This window comes from Staurois parvus, unplaced genomic scaffold, assembly GCF_062004578.1.
Source record: "Staurois parvus isolate SC_StPar_1 unplaced genomic scaffold, SC_StPar_1.0 ptg000666l, whole genome shotgun sequence".
NCBI lineage: Eukaryota > Metazoa > Chordata > Amphibia > Anura > Ranidae > Staurois > Staurois parvus.
Genome location: NW_028318462.1, coordinates 29,874 through 54,560, shown reverse-complemented (window position 1 = coordinate 54,560; position 24,687 = coordinate 29,874). Strand labels below are relative to the sequence as shown.

At 41.6% G+C, this 24,687-nt stretch overlaps 1 protein-coding gene across 1 annotated transcript in view; it reads right to left on the bottom strand.

Moving 5' to 3' along the window:
* OLFM2 (olfactomedin 2) overlaps positions 1 to 13,951 on the bottom strand; it is a 459,233-nt gene extending 445,282 nt beyond the window's left edge. Inside the window, exon 1 of the mRNA XM_089651883.1 lies at positions 13,772 to 13,951. Within this exon, the coding sequence (XP_089508009.1) occupies positions 13,772 to 13,912 (141 nt within the window). The 5' untranslated portion in view covers positions 13,913 to 13,951. The remainder of the gene's footprint in view (positions 1 to 13,771) is intronic.
* Positions 13,952 to 24,687: the final 10,736 nt, after the last annotated feature.

Sequence of the window (24,687 nt, the reverse complement as noted above, 5' to 3'; positions counted from 1 at the left end):
GAAATACCAGCTATTTATTATTGTAGATTATATGAGCCAAGCTCTATTGTTTTTTTCCAGATATAAGCACAACTAGCTTTTGTATGCGATACTTTCCATAAGTCTGAAGCTTTATGACCCAGATCTCTGGGTTGTCAGTACAGCAGTGTTCTTCACAGTGCTTATCTAATGCTCTGCTTATCATAATTTATTTATGGTTTTAGCTTAATTTAATATTTATTTATGCTATATTAATTTATTATATTATATATGAAAGATGATATATGCCTAATCACAGTTCCTAGAAAATATTCATCTATTCTTTTGATTATGTATAATATAAGTAGCGTTTAAACAATTTGGCCAAGGAGTCCCAAAAACCAAAGATGACCTTTGCAGTCGGCGCTGCCAAATCTTTCCTTCATAAGTCAGTATGGAGGGCTTTGGTAAACATTTTTAGGACTTAACTATTTTATTTTATATTTTAGGGTCTATTATCTAAAACTATGTTTGAACTTGCAATCATTTTAAAACTTGGACTTAAAATAATAGCATTCTGTACAGGGGTGGAACCAGGGCTGGATTTACTCTAAAGCAGAGCTTCAGACAAAATTGAAAACAGAAATTACCAGCCCATTAAAAGATAAAATAACAAAACCAGCTTTTTGCTTTAATATTCGAATTCAAAGAAGAGATTTTTTTCCTGCACTTCTTTTTTCTGCCATCAGATGTCCTCAGTCTGATGGCCATCATCATGCAACCCACTTCCTATAGAACAAAGCTATCCTGGACCCTCCTCAAGCTGACTGGACAGTGAAAGGAGAAGCAACACAGTGATACACTCATGTCTGTGTCACTCTGCTCCCTCCTTCTGTTAGCGTGCTCCTTGTCAGCGCATTAACTTATTGGCTTTTTGTACTGCTTCTTCCTCTCACACTGCAGCATTGCTGTACAGGGACTGTAAGAGGCTGATACCAGGTCTAATTCAGATGTATTGATAATTCCACTTGCCCGTTGGAAGATTTTACCCTCTTTATTACCAGGCCATTTTTTTGCTATTTGGCACTGCACTATTTTAACTGACAATTGAGTGGTCATGCAACACTGTGCAAATTACATTTATATAATTTCTTTCACAAAAATAGGGCTTTCTTTTGGTGGTATTTGTTTACTATTGGGTTTTTACATTTTTTATTATATAAACGAAAAAATACAGAAAATTCAGAAAAAAAATCCCAATATTTTTTACTTACTGCTATAAACATATTCAATAAAAGTTTTTTTTTAAAACAAATCAAATTTCTTCATAAATTTAGGCCAAAATGTATTCTGCTACATATTTATGGTAAAAAAAATCCCAAAAAGTGTTATTGATTGGTTTGCGTGAAAGTAATAGTGTCTACAAACTATGATGTATATACTGGAATTTTTATTCATTTTTTTTATACTAGTAATGGCAGTGATCAGTGACTTATTATTATTATTACTATACAGGATTTATATAGCACCAACAGTTTGCTCAGCGCTTTACAATATAAAAGGAGACAATACAGCAACAATACAGTTCAATACAAGAGGGTTAGAAGGGCCTGATCCTTGGAGCTTACAATCTAAGAGGGAGGGGCTGGTGGTTCAAAAGGTAATACTGTAGGGGATGAACTGATAGGAAGACTTATAGCAGACTGTGATAATATGGAGGGCAATCTGACACTAACAATTTTGACACTTTGTGGGAGCCAGTGACACTAATACAGTGATCAGTGCTAATAATATACATCAACACTGTACAAATGACACTGGCTGGGAAACGGTTACCATGTAAAGTAAGAACTCTTTCAAAAATATATATTTTAATTGTTTATTTTTTATCAACTTACAAAGTGCGAAGTGAGGGAACAGAAGAAAAATCTAAATCAAATCAATCTCCGGTGCGACTATTCTTTGGCTTCAAACCAGCATCAATTAAATTTATCAAGCTCCTTTGAAGAAGCATAAAGAAACAGGAGATGAGGACATAGTGGTGGGCCAAGGAAACTTAATGCAGCAGATGAAACACACACCATGCTTACTTCCCTTTGCCAATGGAAAAAGTCCATCAGTGCCATCAACACAGAACTGGAGGAAACCAGTGGGACCCAAGTACACCTATCTACTGTCAACTATACATGAAAACATAGGAACTTGGGGAATGCCATATCTCCGACATGGAAACAAGGCTAAGCAACTCAACTATGCATGAAAACATAGGAACTGGGGTGCAGAAAAAATGGCAGCAGGTGCTCTGGAATGAGAAGTCAAAATCTGAAACATTTGGCTGTAGCAGGACACAGTTTGTTCAGTGGAAACAATGAATCATGGTGAAGGTTCCTTGCAAATTTGGGGCTGCATTTCTGCAAATGGAGTTGGAGATTTGGTCAGGATCAGTGGTGTCCTCAATGCTGAGAAATACAGGCAGATACTTATCCATCATGCTATATCATCAGGGAGAAGTGTGATTGGGTCCAAATGTATTCTACAGCAGGACAATGACCCCAAACATACAGCTAATAATAGTTTGGCTCCCACAGAGCCCTGATCTCAACATCATAGAGTCTGTCAGGGATTACATGAAGAGACAGAAGGATCTGAGGCAGCCTACATCCACAGAAGAACTGTGGTTAGTTCTCCAGTTTGGAACAATCTACCTACCTTCCTTCAAAACCTGAATAACTGTACAAATGTATATAGAAAAAATTGATGCTGTTTTGAAAGGGAAAGGGTGGTCACACCAAATATTACTTTGATTTGGATTTCTCTTCTTTTCATTTACTTTCCATTTCATTAATTGATAAAATAGAATTATGAACACTTCTATTTGTAAAAGCATTCTTAAAATGTTACTAAACCTACAACAGTAAAATCAGTCTGTATATGCAGTAAAGCATGCTTGTTATACTCAGTGATTAACCCCCGTGGAAGGGATACAACTTTCACATTCTGTAAAAAGGCTGTTTGATCCTGTCTTCTCTGATCCTCCCCTTCTTCTACTGTCCCCAATCCATCTGATGATAGAACAAAGCCTTGGGGGAAAGCTGCACATGCTTAGTTTGGTGTGTATTGCTAGGGATTTTTTTATTTACTATGGGAGGGTGCATGTGATCAGCACATGGTCAATTAGCACTGTTCATACAGAGGGTCAGGGGTCCTGCAGCCTCATAGGACAATCAGGGGAGAATGAAAACTCCTACTGCAAGCTTTAACCAGTATTTTGCTGGGCAGTGATAGAAGTCACAAGTCTGCTATATACTGCTGATAAGAAAAGGAAAGGAAAAGGAAAAAAGATCAATTTATTTGAGGTACTTATATAGTGCCATCAATTTGCACAGCACTTTACATATATATTGTACATTCATATCAGTCCCTAACCCTCAAGGGGCATACAATTTAAGGTCCCTAACTCACATACACATACTAGGGCCAATTTAGACAGAAGTCAATTAACCAACCAGAATGTCTTTGGAGTGTGGGAGGAAACCAGAGTACCCAGAGGAAACCCACACAGACACAAGGAGAACATGCAAACTCCAGGCAGCTGGTGCCATGTTTGGGATTCAAACCAGTGACCCTAGTACTGCCAGGTGGAAGTGCTAACCATTTAGCCACTGTGCTTTCTGAAAGATTCCTCCATCTGCACATAGAAGGTAGATGGAGGAACTACCCCCCACTGGGACATTGTCAGAATACACTGATCTGGGAATTGCTGACCAATGGATAGTTTTCCATGAGAAGTCAATTAGACAATTGACTTATGTCAAGTAGGGGAGCCCACACACTGACTGAAATTTGGCCAGCTTATTTTTGATCAGTGAATGGCCAGCTTAGGGCTCGTGCCTGGGGTCACATGGCAGAAATGAAGGCGTATTTTCTCCCTGGAATCAATAGCTGCTGCCTACAGCCGCCCACAGAAGACAATTACAGGATGCGGTTGCAAGCCGGTATATGTTGGTGGTTGTGTACATACGTGCAAGCATACAGATGTATGTCCCTGGATGCAGAGTGTCTCCATTTAGAGGTATAAGTCCATATGCATGTTGTGCTTACGCAAGTACCAGCTTATACATATGCAAGCCACATACTGTAATTCATTTCAGTGGATGAATCTACGCAGTCAACAGACTCTGCCTCCCCAGTTGTCCTGATCACAGACCCGTAACTTGCCAGAACAGCAAAAAAAGCAAAGTTCTGATGTATGCCATCTCATACTAATGCTGCACGTCCACCACCCTGCAGAAAAAAGGTAAACCAAAGAGGGGGCTCGTGAAAAAAAACAATCTTCTCTGGCCAGTTATATCCATTGATATGCATTGCAAGAACTTTTTGCCTAATTCCTTAGCTACTGAAAAGGAAGAATTTTGCAGCTTTAAAATCGATTTGCCTGAAATAATTTGCTTAGCCTTGGTACTGTAGAACAAAGAAAACCTACATCCCAGCATCCTACATAGCAGTACTTTTATATGTATCACCGATGTCGAAAGGCTAGGTACAGCAAACCTAAGCACAGAGATAGCAGTGACTGAAATGTTAGTACATGGCCTATAGAGACATCGATAAAACAGTGAGACTATCACATGCGCGGGTAATGAGAACAGCACAGTGGGTAATCAGGACATTATCTGCATGGAGTTTGCATGTTCTCCCTGTGCTTACGTGGGTTTTCTCCCACACTTCAAACACATGCTGGTAGGTTAATTGGATCCTGTCTAAAATCAGCACTAGCATAAATGAATTTGAGATACGGACTTTAAATTGTAAACTCCTTCAGGGCAGCAACTGATGTGACTGTACAACATGTATAGCTCTGTGCAAATTGTTGGTGCTATATCAATACCTAAAATAAAAAGATACAAATAAATCATAACTTCTGCAGAAATGGAAAGCTAACCTGAGAGCATATCTAAACCCAAGCAGGGGCGGACTGACCATTTGGAAACTCGGGCACTGCCCGAGGGCCCGGGGTCAGTAGGGGGCCCCCATGAGATGCCCCTGGTACCTTTTTCATAGGCTTTTTTGAGTTTGGGCAAGGACACAGGGGCCCCATGATCCCGTATTGCCTGGGGGCCCCATGAGTTGTCAGTCTGCCCCTTAACCCAAGAACAATAAATGACAGTATTGCAGCTTACCAGTCCTTAGATGTGGTGGCTGCATTAGTTTTCCCTTTTCAGAACTTTTTTTTAGCTTGGTAATCCTGCCATTAACACACTTACAGTCCTCGGGGGGACATCTGTACTGAGTAGAGCTGTCACCCTACGACAGAGAGTGTGTTCAAACTACATAATATCTCCTTTAATTCCCCATAAAAGAGGGAGATGTTTTGCAGAACAATGCCAACTGATAACTTCCTGTGTTCTCTGACTCTGGACTGTTATCACCAAAATGTTCTGGGTAGATGAACAGATAATTTTTTTGGACTTGTCAAGCAGATATAACACAACTCTTTAAATTATACAGTCATGGCCAAAATTATTGGCACCCCTGCATTTCTGTCAGATAATCAGCACTTCGCCCAGAAAATGGATACAATTACAAATGTTTAGGCATTCTCATGTTTATTTCTTTTGTTTGTGTTGGTATGACACAAAAAAGTGGAGACACCAAAAGCCAAATCTGACACATTCTATGCAAAGCTCCCAAAATGGACTGGACAAAATTATTGGCACCTTCTCAAAATTGTAAGAAATAATTGCATTCCAAGTTTGTGATGCTCCTGTAATTTGTAATTAACTCAGCTGTATCAATTACCTTGCTGTTGTGTGTCTCTGTGTGCTACATGGAGCATGGAGAAGAGAAAGAGCAGCAAAGAATTGCCTGAGGATTTGAGAACAAAAATTGTGGAAAAGCTTGGACAAGCTGAAGGCTTCAAGTCCATCTCCAGAGATCTTAATGTTCCTCTGTCTACTGTGTGCAACATTGTCAAGAGGCTTACAGGCCAAGGCACTGCAGCTAATCTCACCCTGGAAAGAAATTGATCTAAGATTGCAATTAAGGATTGTTGAAATGGTGGCTAAAGAACCTCGATCAACTTCCTGACAAATTCAAGCTAACCTTCATACATCGCCACCTATACATCGCCATCTGAAGGAAAAGGGACGCTATGGTAGGAGACCCAGGAGGACCCCACTGCTGACACCGAAAAATAAAAAAGCCAGATCAGAGTTTGCCAAAACTTACCTGAGGAAGCCAAAATTCTTTTGGGAAAATGTGCTATGGACAGACAAAACAGAATTACAGCTGATGTTTTGGGGTTGCTTTGCTGCTTCAGGCACTGGATGTCTTGACCGTGTGCATGGCATTATGAAATCTGAAGACTACCAAAGAATTCTGGGGTGAAAAGTAGGGCCCAGTGTCAGAAAGTTGGGTCTCCGTCAGGGGTCATGGGTCTTACAGCAAGACAATGGACAAAGCACATGTCAAAAAGCACCCAGAAATGGTTTCAGGCAAAGCACTGGAGAGGACTGAGCTAGCTATCAGTCCAGATCTCAATCCCATAGAGTACCTGTGGAGAGATTTCAAAACAGCAGTTGGGAAAATGAATCCTTCCAATCTGAGAGACCTGGAGCAGTTGGCGAAAGAAGAGTGGTCCAAAATTTAAGTAGAGAGGTATAAGAAACTCATTGATGGTTATAGAAAGTGATTGTTTCAGTTACTTTTTCCAAGGGGTGTGCTACCAAATATTAAAATGAGGGTGCCGATAATTTTGTCCAGTCCATTTTTGTTTTTTGCATGGAATTTGTCAGATTTGGCTTTTTTGTTTCTCCACTTCTTTGTGTCATACCAATACAAACAAAAGATATAAATATGAGAATGTCTAAACATTTTTGCTTTTTGCGTGGAATTTGTCAGATTTGGCTTTTTCATCCTCCACTTTTTTGTGGTATACCAATATAAACAAAAGAAATAAACATGAGAATGCCTAAACATTCATAATTGCAACAATTTTCTAGAGCAAAGTGGTGCATTATTTGCCAATATTTTTGGCCATAACTGTTTATATAAAAGACAAAGGGAGCAAATAAGGGAAAATTATTGTTAGAGTTAAATATATATAACTTTTTTCTTCTTCTAAAGCTTTTGAAGACAATACAGGTTGAGTTCATAGTTAAAATGCTGAATGATACAAGGTCAGTACATACAGAAACAATATAAATCCAAGGATGAGAGTGTAAGTCAAATGAAAAAAACAATAAACTGTACCCCCATAAAATGAAATATGGTCTGTGGTTTTAGTGGTGGTGGGGAGACATTACGTAAATACCAAATGTAGAGCCCCCTCATATCCAGGACATACAGGATGTATCATACATTTGCCTAAAGACCAATATGTGTTACTTGCATCTGGTAAATCTTTAACTACGGACCTTAAAGAGGATGGAGAGGAATGGGGAGTCCACATAAAAGCCAAGAGATGGGAAGAAAACTCGGCGAACAAACCCATCCTGGGGGCTGGAGATACAGGTGAGATACTGGAGGGGAGAGCAGAAAGGTTAAGAAATGTGGGAACAGATAAAAAATTAATGGAGAAAAAAATTAAGAATAAAGGGAGCCAGGTGTGAAAACAGTTAAAGACAAAAAAGGAAGTGGGGAGAAGAAAGGGGGCAGAAAAAGAAAAGAGGGAAAGAGAAAATGATAAAGGACCCCAAAGGCTAGTGGGAATGAAAACCAAGGGAGGGGAGAGTAAGGAGGGGGGGACCTATGCTATGAGACAAGAGTAAGGGGTAGAGAGGGAAAAGGAGAGAGTTTCCAGGATTGGGGCAATAAGATACAGAAATGTAGGTACAGCAAGTGAGTAGTTTGTGATGTTAGTGGGGGATAGGTAAGTCATAGCTGATATATCGAGATAAATTTGTTGTAGGTAGCATTAAAGTGGAAGTTCAGTCAAACACTAACTATACTTAAATCTACAAGGAAAGATCTGTATAGTTACCAGTGCTGAGGGAGCACCAGTCCAGTCACATGATCTCTCCTTCAGTGAAGAGGAGAGATTCCCAACAACGCCTGCAGAGCCTGGATGATGAAGTCACCCATAGGCTTACTATGAGGCTTCTGTTGTCAGCTGTCCTTCCTCTACACTGAAGCTGGTGCTGGGACCTGATCATGTGACCAGACTGGAGTGCCCTCAGAAAAGGTAAGTATACAGATCTTTACTTTCACATGGTTGATGGAATAGGCTTAGAATGGGGGTAGGAGAAGATTTAGGTGTAGTTAGTATTTGACCGAACTTCCACTTTAATTATCCTCCAAAGAGTTCAATGTGGGGGACATCCAGGAATATGCTATAGACTGTTTGTTAGCTAGAAAATATGGGATATAGAGTTTTACAATTTTCAATGGGTTTGTGAAGTAGCACTTCCCAATGATCTTTGTATCTGTTGATCAATAAGATAGTTGATGTTATATACGCTGATCAATAGGCAGCGCACGTTTGTGGCAGGTCCACCAGTTATGTGCCATGGTCCCTTAATGTGAGCATCCTTGAAAACAGGTTACGGGATATGTGAAAATAATTCTTGCTGTATGTACCAGTGGAAAATACCAGCGTGTTAAGGGTTTAAAAGAATTCTCTACAGTTTGTACATTTGGGGAGCTCTTGGGAAGGGTAAGCAATAGTTCATCTCATTCCTCAGGAGGAAAGAGTATGCTGAGTTCTGATTCCCAATTGGTACAATTTGTGGGGGTAAAATGGGAAGAATTACCGAAAAATAACATGAATACAATAAGGAAACTATTCCCTTTATTGAGGAGTTAGATATACAAAGAGATTCAGAGATTCAGTCAAGTCACAGATCTTAGAGAATAAACAAAATGGTGCAATTGAATATAGCAAAAAAGTTCCCTGTTTGGAATTCCATGCCAATTTTTAGGTTGTGTAAAAGTCTGAATACCTTGTAAGGTAAGTATGGAATAAACTGTGGTGAAGTCATGTGAGATCTACCAGCAAAAGAGGCGTGGATCATTTTACCACAAATAAAGTACAGGGCAATGGAATAAATGGAACAAAGGAAGGTGAGGCAAAATGAGGCCTGATGAATATTTAATAGAATTGTATAATGACATGGTATGCATCAAAATTGAGTTAAGGGGATATGGGGCACACTACGGGAGGTATTCAGATCAGGGAAGAAAGAGGTATTGGATGAACTTAAAATATTCTGAGAGGCCTATAATTGTGGATCAGATTCCAACAGGAGTTGAACTATTAGTGCTACTTGAGCAGCTTTATAATAGTAGATGATATTGGGTTCTCCCAACCTGCATTTTAGCTTAGATTTTAAAAAGGGAATTTTTACTGAGCTGTGGTTTATTGGAACTCCACATAAGTTTCAGTAACTGTAACTAGACAGACCAAAGTACACGGGAAGAAATGGCAATGGGCAAGACTCGAAATGGATAGGGCAATTTAGGAAAATATGGCATTTTAATCTTATGATTGGAAATAAAAATGTGGACCCATGATGTTAGCTGTTCTAGTAGTTGTTTGATTGGGGGGGTGGCTATATAATATTTTTATACCAAGGATTGTAGGTAGGTTTGAGTGTGATAGCCAGATAAAAAAGGATAGGAGCCCACTAAAAGGGATAACACATTTGAAAAGATGATTCAGTTGATAATGAAAGTGTAGCATAAATAGCATTGGAATTTAAGGGCTAACAGAGACCCAAAAGAGATGCAAACCTCGAGAGGAGTGAAAGTGTATTAGAAAGAGAAATATGTGGAGACATCACATGTAGTAAAATGTAATTGACAAACAGCAAACACCCACTATTTCCAAGCCTTGGATATACAAATTATGCCTAATATAGTCTGCTAGTGCGTAAACGGGTTACTAATTAGCCAATTAGGTGCTGCCCTGGATGGGAAGGCTGGGGTTAACTTAGTTCCTGGGTTTGTCGTTTGCTGGGATTTTATGTCCATTCCACTGCTCCTGTGGATACAAAGGAGGGCAGTGGGCTGGGTCTGGAGGTTCCCCTGTGGGCGTCTGAGAGCCTTGCTGCTTGTTCTTCAGTTGTGTTCTGTGGTACAGCTACTTAGGAGCCTGAAAGACATGAGAGCCTTCCAACCTGTGGTTTGCACTGAAAGCACCAGCCACTGAGGAATGTCACTAATGGACCTTTATTCACATGGACACTACCTCTGCAGGTATGCCGGAGCAGCACATAGCCTGAGTAGGATTAGGAATCAGGGACATTGGAAACAGACTGTTCTCCTAGACTTTGTACCGTTTTGTACTTTATTCAGTAAAGCTATAAAACCTTGCCTTCTGCCTAGTCTGAAGTTCTTTTAGGGAGTATAATGCAAGTAACAGGCACCAGTGGTCTAAGGTTTGGGTCACTAGCGTACTGAGTATGAAGAGTCAGTACATCTACAGTAATCCTAGTGAAAGTTATACAAGTGGTTGCCACGGGTGATAGAGGTACAGTCAGCAAGCACCCAGTCAGAAAAATGCACTTGTTACAGGTGGAACTACTTCTAGCTGTGAAGGAGATGTTGATGGCACACCCTATGCTGTATTCTACCTCCCATAGTAACCAGAGCAGAACTGTATTGCAGAAGTCCCCATCCTGTACAGAGGTACAAAGGTTCAAGAGTTAAAGTCAAGTATTTGTTGGAGCACACGCTATGTGCACAGCAGGGTTCCATACTGTTACCAGGACCCGTTGTGGAAGATACTGGACAGGTGGCTGTGGTCTGTGTTCAAAAGGGCCCACCTAATTGCAAGCTACAGTGGAAGAAGTACATTTACAAGGACAGCCAAGATTTAACTAGAAAACAGTAATGGCACAGATGTATATGGTATACCTTCATCTCTAAAAGTAGAGGCCTGCCTTAAGGTTGAGTATTCCCCCATGGCAGCCTCAGCCTTGTCCCAGGGCATTGGTGAAAACACCATGAGAGAAAAGGTACCCCATATGTGTGAAGTAGAGTGATCTTTTTATAGGTGCCCTATGTAGCCCAGAAGAACCTACTCAAGGGTTAGTCCTCACATGTGACCCACACTTGGTGCCCAATGAATTAATGAGGAACATGGAGGAAGGTCCATCATCAGCTACCCCATGCACCGTGTACAACTAGCTGAAGGGCCAGCATAAACAGTAAGGGAGACTGTGGCAATCCTGCTTTGTCCTTTCTCGTACTGGTAAAGCAGTAGACTTAAAGTATATACTGGAAGCCATGATATCTAAAGGTTGCCAAGTGCAACTTTTTTTATTTTTCATTTCGAATAGAATAGGAGAACTGCTGTCAGGTTTTTTTTTGCCATCGGTGTCCCAGAAATTTCCCTTCACTTGCTATCCTGCAGACACAACAGAAAGAGGAACAGGAACAGGAAATCTCTCAAAAGTCACCAGAACAAATGTTCCACTCTATTCTTTTTCTGATAACAAGTTACAATTTTTAACCACTTTTAGTTTGCTGACAGTGGTCTCCAGGACAAATAGAGTGAATCTCCCTAGCGAAGTCAACAATAAAAATTTGACATGTATTTTATCCCCTCACCGCTCTAATCAAAACAAGTTTTAGCTTTAAAAACACTTTAAAGGGTACAAAAACTCAAAAGCTAATTGAATATATTTCGCTGCACACCGTCCAACACTAGAAGCTTGATGAGGTTCACTTTTTCTTTATCTTTTTTTAAAAATGAACTTGTTAAACTGCCAGTTTTTATTTTCAGGGTAACTTACACTTCAGTGGGCTAGCACTGTCACTCTGCTATGCATGCTCTCCAGAAGTGACATGCTCACGAGTCTCGCTCCCCTCCCCAGCCGACACTGTGCCACAAAGTGATCACATGACCGTAAACAACCTCCCTAACAATAAGATACTTGAAAAATGTTAAAAAAAAAAGTTTTAAAAACCTAAACAATGTTTCATATTACATGACTTATTATATACTGTATATATTTCAAAGTTCATCCTTTGGGTTAACATAAGTTTTAATACCGGCAACCGATAATTAGTTCTTAAACTTTTCTAACTACCTGCTGACAAAACATGATGAGTAAAGTGGCAACATTATACAGTACAGGTTTTTCATTTAAATCACATATTACAATTTCTTTTATCAGTGGTGCAATAAAAAGAATTCTATAGCATTGATCAGCCTCCTGTGACACAGAACACACATACCACCATGAGATCATTTCTGTAAGCTGCACCGTGATGCACAAAGTTCCATCATGACATTAATATGATTTACCTACGATCAACAAAAGCAACTTGTCCATCACAATCCCATATGAACCCAATTGTTCAGAGGAGGTATTCATTTCATCAGGATCTCACATCATAAGCCTTCGGCTAGGATCACAGAATAGCTGCAGCAAAACTTTGGTTCCCTTTTAGAAAAAAGTGACACTTTAAAATAATCCATACACATCCACTAATTAATGGCCCTGTTATCTATTTTTCATGAACCTCTCCTTTTCCCCCTCACTTCTGTGTGTTTGGAAAGAGCAGTGCACGTTAGTTGAGGTCATGTGTGATGCTCTACGCACACTACACATCCCATAGTTCATAGTCCATCTCGGGAGCGAGCAAGAGAGGGTGGCTATGTTCCTACATACAGTGGCACCATGGAGAATGAATGTAGCCACCCTCTAACAGGAAGTCAGATCACAGCAGCAAAAAAAAGAGGAATCTGGAGATTTGGAGGAGGCTGAGAGCAACAGAAGATACTTTTTGAGTTAGGAGTTTAGCGTCACTTTAAGAATATCTCAGTTAACATATTTACAGCATTTACATTCAAATGCAGAAAAACAATCAATTGCACATTCCATATTACTAGAGAAAGATTCACATGTTGCAGCAAACATATACGGACAAATGCTCATAGACTAAACATTTATGTAAATCAGCCCATGAATTAATAAAAAGCGGCCCCGCTCTTGGTACATGTGCACTTTGTATACAGCCTTCTCTCTGTTCACTTCCATTACTAGACAAAATATTTACAACAAGTACATCAGGATCAATAATGGCTTAAATAAATACCACCGAATAAATAATTTAAACAGCAGGGTCCATTTAATAAGGCGCTGCAAGCAGCAATGACAACTCGCTAAGTGTAACAACCCATAGCAACCTATGCGATGTCGCTCTCTGGTAGTTCGGAGCAGTCAAAACTACGACACTGGGTTCCTGCACTCTGCACGTTGTCCTGCTCCTTGGTAAATACGCCAGGGCAGTAAAGATTTAAACTTGATCTCATAAATAAATGCTATCCTAGATGGCACAGACAAGAAGACCATTGGGCACCAGCTTGAATAATGGGACTGGTCAACCAAGACCAATCATCTAGCCATTGGTGAACCGTAAAGACCAGCGTGTCCTGCTAGCTAGAGGCTGACGGGACATGCTGTGGCTTATAGTTCATCAAGAGCGGAGGGGCCCTGGTTGACGGTGTCTGATGCATACAGCAGAGCATTGTATCCTGGAACGTGTACAGATGCATGCTAAGAATGAATAATATAAAGAAGACAAGGCATCTATCTATGGCTCGATCACACATCACACACATGTGCCATGCAGTAGACCCACACACATAGGCTGTGCACATGTCCTGATGCTGAGACATATGTACATTGTAAATACAGACACACACCTCCCTGTCCACCCTCTCCCAGAAGAGGCTCTTTTGTCAATGTCAGCAGCAGCCTCTTTCTCTCTCTCTTCCCCCCCCTCCTCCTCCCAAAGGCCAGCATCAGCACCACAGAGCATGGACAGCTACATCTAGCCAACAGACTGACAAGCCGGAGCTTACCTGAGCCATCCTAGCCTGTAACATGAGCAGTAGGAAGATCATGCTGAAGAGGTGCATGCTTGGGGGTACAGGGGGGGTCCTCGCACCTCTACACAGACCCCCAGGACTGAGCCTGCCCACCACTTCTGACACCCTCCACATCCGCCTCTTCCCTGCACCCTCCCTCTCTCCTTCCTCCTGTCTCTGTTTTTTTGTCCCTTCCTCTCTCTCTCCCTCCCTCCTCTTTATTCTATCTCTCCACCCTTAATTCCTCAGTCTTCTTCTCCCTCCTGTTTTTTCCTTTCTTCTGTCTCTTCTACTCTAATTCTTTTCTTCCTTTTTCCCCCCAGTCTCTCGAGTCCCCCCTCCTTCTGTCGCTGTCAGTTAAATCTGTCTTCCTGTCTGTTCATTTCCTTTTCATCCCTGTGCACTTGTCCCTCTCACTCCCATTCCCTTCCCTTGTCCTCTTCTCTTTTCTATTCTTTCGTATTTATTTACTGTATTTTTTGTTTCTGGATCCCCTTCCCACTCACCTTATCCCCTTCCCACTCACCCTATCCCCTTCCCAATCACCTTATCCACTTCCCACTTACCTGTCTACTTCTGCTGCACTCTATCCTCTTACACTCACCCTATCCCCTTAGGATCACCATATCCACTTGCACTCACCCTATCACCTTACACTCACCCTTTTCCCATACACTCACCCTACCCCTTATGCTCACTTTTCCTCTTACGCTCACCCTACCCCTTACACTCACCCTATCCCCTCATGCTCACCCTTCCCCTTATGCTCACCCTATCCGCTAACACTCACCCTTCCCTTTATGCTCACCCTATCCCCTCACCTTATCCTTTTACACTCACCCTACCACTTACACTCACCCTAACACTTACACTCACCCTATTCCCTCATGCTCACCCTACCCCTTATGCTCACCCTATTCCCTTACGCTCAACCTATTGCCATATACTCACCCTATCCCCTCATGCTCAACTTACCCTTTTACGTTCACCCTACCACTTACACTCACCCTATCCCCTCATGCTCACCCTATCTCCTATGCTAACCCTAGCCCCCTATGCTCCCCCTATTCCCTCTGCTCACCCTATCCTTGTTTTATGCTCACCCTAACCTTTTACACTCACCCTATCCCCTGGCCATCCCCACCTTCACTTCTGCTAGAAGATTTGAGAAATGTCTGATCTCCTCCTGATCTCTCTGTGTCCCCTCTCACTTTTTTATCCTGGTCTTATCATGGATTTTTGCCCCTTCGCACTATTTTATGGTCTTTCCTCTCTCCCCTCCTTCTCTCCAGTTCTTTCCCTCCTTTCTGTGTCTCTCGCCTCGTATCCCAGTCTTCTAATCTTCTCCTTCACTCTTGCCTCCCATAATCTCCATCCACACACGGCTGTCTGCCATGCTCCCCTCCTATTTTCTGGTATACCCCCTCTCCTTCCTCACATCACAAGCTGGCGTGTTTAACCCCTGCCTGCCTCACCATGCCCCCCCCCACCCCACACACACACACTCCTTTAACTCACATTGTTGTTTCACATTGTTCTTGTGCTCTTTATTTACAGTAAATATATATATATATATATATATATTGCTCTTATTCTTATATATTGTATATCTTCTTATATTTAGCAAATGTATGCATACTTAACATTATATATAATGTGTGTGTATGTATAATTGTATTATCTATCTATCTATCTATCTATCTATCTATCTATATATGTCTCTGTATACAATTCTGTGATATTTTTAAATATATTCCACTAAAAATGTTATCTATCTGTCTATGTATCTGCCTGTTTATCTATCTGTCTATCTATCCAATCATATATATTGTATCAGTGTGTCTCTGAATATAGTTCCTTGATAAGCTTCATATAATTTAATTATCTATCTATTTATCTATCTATCTATCTATCTATCTATCTATCTATCTATCTATCTGTCTATCTATCTATCTATCTATCTATCTATCTATCTATCTATCTATCTATCTATCTATCTATCTATCTTTCTAATGTCTATCAATACAATCAGCTACAGGTATTCCTGGAACATAAAATGGGTCTACAATGAGTTACCATGCGTAACACCAGACCCCGACCGCTTCAACCCTGGAAAAACGACCGTACAAAAAGTCTCAAATGACGCAGTCGCACGCTGGAGTGCTTATGGCGCAAAACCAGATCCCCTCATGCATTCTCCCTCTACAAAGCCGCCTTCCTCACCTACACCACCTCCCTCCATGCCGCCAAGCAAGCCTATTTCGTAACCCTCATCAACACCCTCTCCACCTGTCCTCGTCGGCTCTTCTCCACTTTCAAATCCCTGCTGTCTCCCCCCTCACCTCCACTCAGCACCTCACTCACCGCCCACGAGATTGCCAATCATTTCCAAAACAAGATTGATGCAATCCGTAAGGACATTGTCAACTCACAATCTACCTCTCCACCCAGCCTCCCGCCCTCCTACAACCCCTCAACCCTCCCCTCCTCCAACCTCATAGCTGCACTACCCCCTGCTATGCCTAACCCCCCACACACTGTCACCTCCCCAACACTCCGCTCCTTCAGCCCAACTACCCCTGAGGAGGTCTCTAAGGTCTTCAATGAAGCCCGCCTCACCACCTGCCCCCTGGACCCTATCCCCTCACAGCTCCTCCAGTCACCCCCCCCCTCCATCATTCGCTCCCTCACCCACATCTTCAATCTCTCCCTCTCCACTGGCACTTTCCCCTCCCCTCTAAAGCATGCGCACATCACCCCCATACTCAAAAAACCCTCCCTTGACCCCACTGACCTTAACAACCTTAGACCCATCTCCCTGCTACCATTCACTTCCAAGTTCCTTGAGCGCTTAGCCTACAATCGCCTAGGCTCCCACCTCACTGATAACAACCTCCTTGATCTTCTACAGTCTGGCTTCCGTCCCCTGCACTCCACCGAAACCGCCCTACTTAAAATCACCAACGACCTACTAACCGCCAAAGCTAAAGGCCACTATTCTGTCCTCCTGCTCCTTGACCTCTCCGCGGCCTTCGTCACTCCTCCCACGCCCGATTGCAGGATTTCTCCAGGACTTCCCCCATCCTCTGGAATTCCCTACCCCAATCCATCAGACTGTCACCTACCCTCATCATCTTTAGGCGCACCCTGAAGACCCACCGCTTCAGCGAAGAATACCCCACCCTCACCTAACAGATGACCTCCTCCACTCCTCCCACCACTCCATCCCCCACAGCCATTTCCTCCTGTACCACTTTCCCCTCCCTCCTAAATTGTAAGCTCAAAAGAGCAGGGCCCTCGAACCCCTCGTGTATTGTATTGTTTCTGTCTTGTCTCATGTTCTGTCCCCCTCGCTATTGTACAGCGCTGAGCAAACCCTTTGGCGCTATATAAATACTGTATAATAATAATAATACTGATATTGACACATTTTTAGCAGATGTGTGGCTCATTTCAATCTTTTCATGTACTACTGAATCTCTGTGGTTGATTTATTAAAGGCAAAATAGGCTCATCCCTTTGCAAAGTACCTTTTCACTTTTCAAGGGAATTTACCCTTGGCTTAGTGAATGTGGAGAAAACTTACTTTGCAAAGAATATCCAATCATGTGCAAAGAACATATAAAAACAGTATTTTTGCTTGCATGTGATAGGGTGATGTAAGTCAATAGAGTGTCACCTGATTCATAAGCTAAGAGAAAATTCTATTAAAAAGTGAAAATTTCATTGAACAAGCCATTTGCCTATCTATCTCTCTATCTATCTATCTATCTATCTATCTATCTATCTATCTATCTATCTATCTATCTATCTATCTATCTATCCCTTTCTGACCAATGTCACTTTCTTTCTTCAGTCCATAAATTGTCCCCTCTATCCATCTATAAATTGTTTATGTGACAGATATACTTATGGTGCAGTCATATAATTTCCCATGTTCGACATCGAATGAAGACCTGGCCCTTGACAGTCTGTAACCAAACAACCTAACCCTTAACATTCCACAGCGGTATCCTCATTCATGTGTTTTCATTATCTTGACCTGTTTGGACTTTTGAACACAACATACTTGTGCTTTAATTTTAAGAGTAATGTCATGGATGCCTTATGGGCCAAAAATCAGTAGCTATGACAAAATGAAACGTGATTGGTGTCTGGTCCAGTTTATCACACCTTTTTTGTGTACAAACCAGTTCTCTTCAAGACTAAAGATGGCTGTAGATGTGAGATAAACTTCCAGGTGAAAAATGTTCAGCTCATAGAGGTGGCCATGTTGTGTCTGTGGCTCTGGCAGATATCACCAGACAACAAGTGTGAAAACACTTTGATCACTGTTGAGAACAGTTAGCCAGACGAGTCTTGTCTCTGCACTCCTTCCCAACATTATAGCATGAACATCCAACACTTGGGTGACCCAAGCTTACATGTTTATTTATTACTTTTTCATTTGTTTGGATCAAGCCTACAAATCTGACTGTTATCTAAGGTATTTGGCCACTTAGGCTTGTCCAATAACTAAACAAGATTTTATCCCAGTGTCAGAAGGAGTTTATTGGTGCAGGAGCCAATCTAGAAACATCAATGGCCATTATACACTATGGTGTCTCTGGCCTGGTGAGTAGGGTGGATTGCAGAACACCATCAGCAACAGAGAACCCTGAAATATTGTCCTAGTTTTTGGTAGGTGGGTCCATATATACAGTAGTATTGGAGAATATGGTGCAATAAGTGCTATTTGTACATAAATGTCTATGCAGAACAGCAAAAAGTTCATATAGTCCAATCGGAGCATTCAGGGCAACTTCTCGCTGATCTCAATGCAGCAAATGCATCAACTCTGAAGAGATTGAAGTATCTCTAGGTAAACAGATAAGAACAGCAGGGCACAATCTGAGTGTAGAATATTAACATATTTTTTGTGGTGAAAAGACAAATGGCAATTCACATTGTGACAGTTAAAATCAGGCTCATCACACAGTAAGGGCTTCCGGAGGACAGTCTCACAACAACAGGGAACCTCATACCAGGATAGAAACACTAGATGGATTGATATACCTGCAGGACCAAGAGAACAAACCTTTTGAGATAGAGGCTTGGGCTGCTTTGCATCTAACAGAATCTGCTATTCTGTTGGTTTCCACTTTCTCATCTCATCTAAGCTTGGTTTCCACTTTCTCATCCAGCCTGACATCCAGATTTTCCAAACTGCAAGTTTTAGGAAAACGCTTCCCTTCCCAGATGCATGAGCCATCCGCACACGGATTCATCTAAAAAGTGCCATTTCTTCTTCCTATGTAATTTACCAGTTTACTAAAGTTTCTCAGTACATTTAATGCTGCACTTAGTTTGGTGGTGAGTTTTCTTGGTCCTGCAGGCATATTCATCCACCCAATGTGTCTGTCCTGGTCTGAGGTTTCCTGTTGTTGTGAGACTGTCCACCGGATGCTCTTACTATGTGATGAGCCTGATTTTAACAGTCACAATGAGAGTTGCCATTTCCCTTTTCACCATAATAAATACGTTAATATACTACACTCAGATTGTGCCCTGCTGTTTTTCTTAGGTGGGTCCGTATAAACTACAAATGATCAGCTTTTCAAATAATTATTTTTTAGGCAGTCAATGTAGGGTGTGGGGTGGTTAAAGTGATACTAAGGCTAAAAACATTTTTTAATTTAATGCGTTCCTTGCAAAATGTTTTACATTTCTCGCCCCCCCCTTCACTGTGTGAAGAGGGAGAGAATAGATTCAACACTGTGCGTGACTGTATCTATTCTCCCCTCTCTTCCTCTTTACACAGCACTTGAGCAGCAGCAGGAGCCATTGGCTCCTGCTACTGTCAATCAAATGCAGTGAGCAGGAAGTGGGGCAGGGTTGAGTCCCATCGTGTAAGTCTATGAAGCACGGCTCCATAGACACACAGCTCGTGAGCGCGCAGACATTGTGTGCCTCTATAGCAAATTTCTTGCTATGGGGACATATGAAGAAGGGGAGGAGCCAAGAGCACTGTTGGGGGACCCAAGAAGAGGGGGATCAGGGCTGCTCTGTGCAGTGATATTAAAGTGGTGAGTATAACATATTTGTTATTTTAATTTTTTTCCCTAACCCTTTATAGGAAGGGATTTGGATTGTCCATTTAAAACACTTAAATCTCTAATTCTACATTAGAACTCTGGACAGGACCTTTTGACATTACTCTGTGTGTGGACACCAAAGAGAATTAATCAAAGCAGCAGTGACCACAATTTATTATTTCATTGTCATGTTCATTTGGTCACTGGCAGACTCAGCAGATATATGTTATTTTATGTATCTGGTCAACTGCAGTAAGCTTGTTTGTTGATGAAATTTTTCTTTAAAAAGAAACCATTGAGACAGCTGCTGTTTCTGATGTGTTCTTGAAGATGCAAGCAGCAGAGCTGTCATCCTTATCCATCGCTTCAATATTCAATGAGTCATGAACTCTAAACAACTATGGAGCAAGCAACCGGAAACCTGAGCTGCATACTTGTTTCAGGTCCGTGACTTAGAAAGTAGGGAAGCAATGAATAGGAATGACAGCCCTTGATCTTGCCCCTTTAAAAACAAGTCAAGAATGACAGCTTCCATATTTCTTTCCTGACAAACTCCCAATAAAGTACACAGTAAAACAACCAGATGCATAATGAAAAAATAAAGCACAACTCCGTATAAATCCACCTAGTGAACTGGTAGAGTCCAAACAGCATTCAAAGTGTTCCCTGCTGAGTGGAGGGGGCACAGAAACCCTCAATACCTTGCCTAATTAAACAGTGCGCTAGAGCGTTGTGTGGAGGCTGTGAAATTAGAAATAAAGATCCACTTTTCTAAAGAGACATTAAACACTATATATTAACCCCTCTCATAACCAAAACAGTTGATATTTTTTCCAGCTATAAGTTCACAGGGTAAATTCACTTTTAAAGTACATACTGTATTTCCACCCTGCTTAGTTTGCCTGACCTCAACTAAAATTCCCACACCTCTTCAACCTGTGTAGAATAGCTACAACCTCTCCTAAAATGTATACATCTACCAGCCAACACTCATTCCTCATTGGACATGCCAGGGCAGTCAGCCATAAAAACTTGCATAAGGCTTCTGAAACTGGACATTTTGGAAGATGGCCCTTTACACATCTAGGCTCCATGCACACTAGCATTTCTTTAAGCTCTAAGAAGCTAAATCGTGTTATCCTATGTGTCCCTGAAAACTATTTTAGGCTAGTAGCATTTTTCAAGCTTCAGCATTTAGAAGCAGAAAAAAAAATGTTGTAGTAGAGCATTTGGCAGCATTCTTCCAGCAGAAAAAACATTGAACACTCCTAAATGATCCTAAAATGCTCCTAACAACTTTTTTCTAGTGTACAAAAAAAACTTCAGCGCAACAAATAACTCCTCAAATTCCTGTGTATACCAGTGCTGCTGACACTTCCATACGTTTCCACGCACAAAAGATATGTCATAAAATAGTGGTGCACATATATCTCTATAGCCTCATATATGAATTAATGCATCCAAACCATATGATTATGCAACAACGGTGAATACACTGAATACAGCTTAAAAGTCCATAATGTGTGCTTGATCCGTGCCTTTATAATTTGTTCACAAAACAGGAGCTCCTGAGGAAGTCACATGATGTAACATGTAGAGTGGGCCAATGAAATCAAGCTGCTAAACCAGAAGTTTACGAGCCGCCATCTTGGAAATTCCTGAACACATTGAAAATACATTATGAGATGGGAGTCACTTTGGGTGGGGGGCCCATGGAACCCAGATCACTTTGGAGAGGTGGGGAGACCCCTGTCTTAGCTCCCCATATCCCTGTTATGTGTGAGTCACCCTGTGCCTATTAGGGGTACAGGGTGATCTGTCCTAATATTGTGTACACGTGTATAGGTGGGGGTTGTAGATTGTTTAATGCCATGTGGTTGCATCCCATTGTTCTATTGTTCGTCTTGCTTGGGAGCAAACTATTATGGGATGTATGTGTTTATGTGTATTGGCTTGGTGGGGGTGTCTCCAGCAGCCCTCCCTCCTGATGGGACTGTGTGTTGGTGTGTCTCTTATTACTAAATGTAGATTGCCCCACCCTGTGTCATTATGCAGGGAGGGGAGATTGTTCCCTTGAGTGTATATATCTTGTATCTGTGTTAAAATAAACTAGTCTATTTCCTGGTTTATTTCAAGACTAGTGTCGTCTAGTCTTGTATGGCCATCTGTGGTGTCGGTTGTTGGTGTTCGGACAGGGAATCGGTATTCTAACGGAAGTACCCAAGCACAGTCTGGGGTCTGTTACACATTATAACAAGGTTTTTTACTGTGGTGTCCCAACAGGACACTTTTAAATGTGAGTGCACTTTGTTTTTTAATAAATCACGCTATATTTACAGTATATACTACACTATTGCAAGTATTTCCGTTCACATATGTGGAGGATTTATGGGATAAAGAGGAGACGGTACTGTTTGCAGCAGAGTGAGGAGGAAAGTGGAGTCATCTCATCAATCATTAGTAAGACCTCATCTGGAATATGCAGTTCAGTTTTGGGCACCAATTCACAAAAAGAACATTGGGGAACTGGAGAAAGTACAGAGAAGGGCAACCAAACTGATAAGAGGCATGGAGGAGATCAGCTATGAGGAAAGATTAGAGGAACTGAATCTATTCTCTCTTGAGAAGAGGAAATTAAGGGGGGATATGATAAACATGTATAAATACATCGGTGGTTCATATAGTGAACTATGGTGTACAGCTATTCACCCTGAGGTCATCACAGAGGACAAGGGGGCACTGTTTACCTCTGGAGGAAAATAAATTTAATCTCCAAACACGGAAAGGTTTCTTCACAGTGAAAGCTGTGAAAATGTGGAATAGACTTCCTCAAGAGTTGGTTCTGGCCAGCTCATTGGATTGCTTCAAAAAAGAATCCCTGGATTCTTTCTTAGATACACAGAATATAACTGGATACTAACATTTATAGGTAAAGTTGATCCGGGGAATATCCAATTGCCTCTCGGGGGATCAGGAAGGAATGTTTTTTCCCAGTAGGTGCAAATTGGATCGTGCTTTGCTGGGGGGGGGGGGTTGCCTTCCTCTGGATCTACTGTGGGTATAGGATTACAACTTTTTTTTTTTTTTCTATGGTTGAACTGGATGGACTTTTGTCTTTTTTTAGCCGGACTAACTGTAACTATGTATGCAGTATACCTACCCGGGTTAAAAGGGAAAGGCGGTATTTGAGCTATGCAATTTGGGTCATAAAAGGAGGTGAGAGTAAATATATATATATATATATATGTCTCTGGTGGAGGAGCACCTATAGGAATATATGTGGATATAAGCAATAAAGAGCACCTGTTTTATGAACAAATTATAAAGGCACAGATCAAGCACTGATTGTGGACTTTTAGGTTATATTCAGTGTATTCACCGTTTTGGCATAATAACATGGTTTGGATGCTTTAATACAACTTTATTCTAGTTTTTTTTCTACATGTACTGTAAAAATGCTAATAAAATGCTAACACTTGGAAAAGGTACTAAAACGCTAATACAAGCCGGTACAAAAATGCTATTATCAGCATTTTTCATCCAGCTTTTTTATCTAGCATTTTTTGAGCTTATAAAAAATACAAGTGTTCATGGAGCCCTATAAAGGCTCAATTGTAGGGACATAGCCAGTGGTGAAGATTTTGGCCAGAGGGTGTCCTACTTCAATAAGTAAGTAGTTTGGGGGTGAACTTCTAGGTCAGAAAGTCTAAGCATGATGGGTAAGTGTTTTTTTGAAAGTACATATTCCCTTCAAATAACGATTTCCTCTTTTCTTTCAGGACAGATAGGAATAACTTTTTGGTAGTGTCCTTTACTGGCTCAGGCACCCACTATGAGTGCTGTCCAAAACATATGAGTGGCTGACCTACAGAGTTACATGTGAAAGGATGCATACTCACAAGTGTCCGATGAAGAATTACACTTTTACATTGGTCAGATATGATTTCATGTATTAGGTGCATAGAAAAGCATTAGTCACTCTAAGCCACATGTGTCAAACAATAAGCCTGCAGGCTAAATTCGGCACCCCAGGCCATTTCATGTTCTCTTGCAGCTGTGTCACTCCCCTGGTCCTTCCCACCACCTTGTCTCAGCAGTAGGCAGCAGAGGAGGAAAGTACCCCTCTGCTAGATCCTGCGCATATCCGTGCACTCACAGAGAGGCTTGTCTCTCCCCCCCCCCCCACCCATCTCAGCAGTTAGCAGCAGAGAGGAGGACAGGACTCCTCTTACAGATCCTGTGCAGCCGCAGCACCCCCTCATGTCCACCTTCCCTGGTCTCAGCATTCAGCATACTCCAGCAGCTGACTCCAGTCCTCTGCTGGTCCTCCTCCAGACCTTGTACTGTCTACTTCCTAGCTCCACCCCTAGCTTCTTCCCAGCAGCACAAGATAAGGGGGATGCACTGTAATGTAAGGGAGGATGGGGGACTCTTGACTTCTGATGGTGGGGGAGACTCTTGACATCTGATGTGGGGGGGGGGGTGCTCTGAACATCGTCTTACAAATACATCTGGCCCTTTGAGGGCAACTATAATGCTCATGCAGCCCACTATGAAATGTGACACCACTGCTATAAACTAACTACCTGGAGCCAGTCTTCCCAGCCACTATGCAAGGAAGCATGTCCAGAGGACAGTCAAGCAGGAGCTTCCTTCTCCCGGGTTATTTTACATGTCCCTGTAACCCGGAAGCCTATAAACAGTTTTTGTGGTACTTAGAAGTCAGTGGGCACTCTCTTCTAGGATTTGGCAGTCTCTAAGCTCCTCAGTCCCTGGAAAATATCTTTTTGTAACTTGGTAGTGTCTATGTCATTTGCAGAGCTTTGTTTTTGGCAA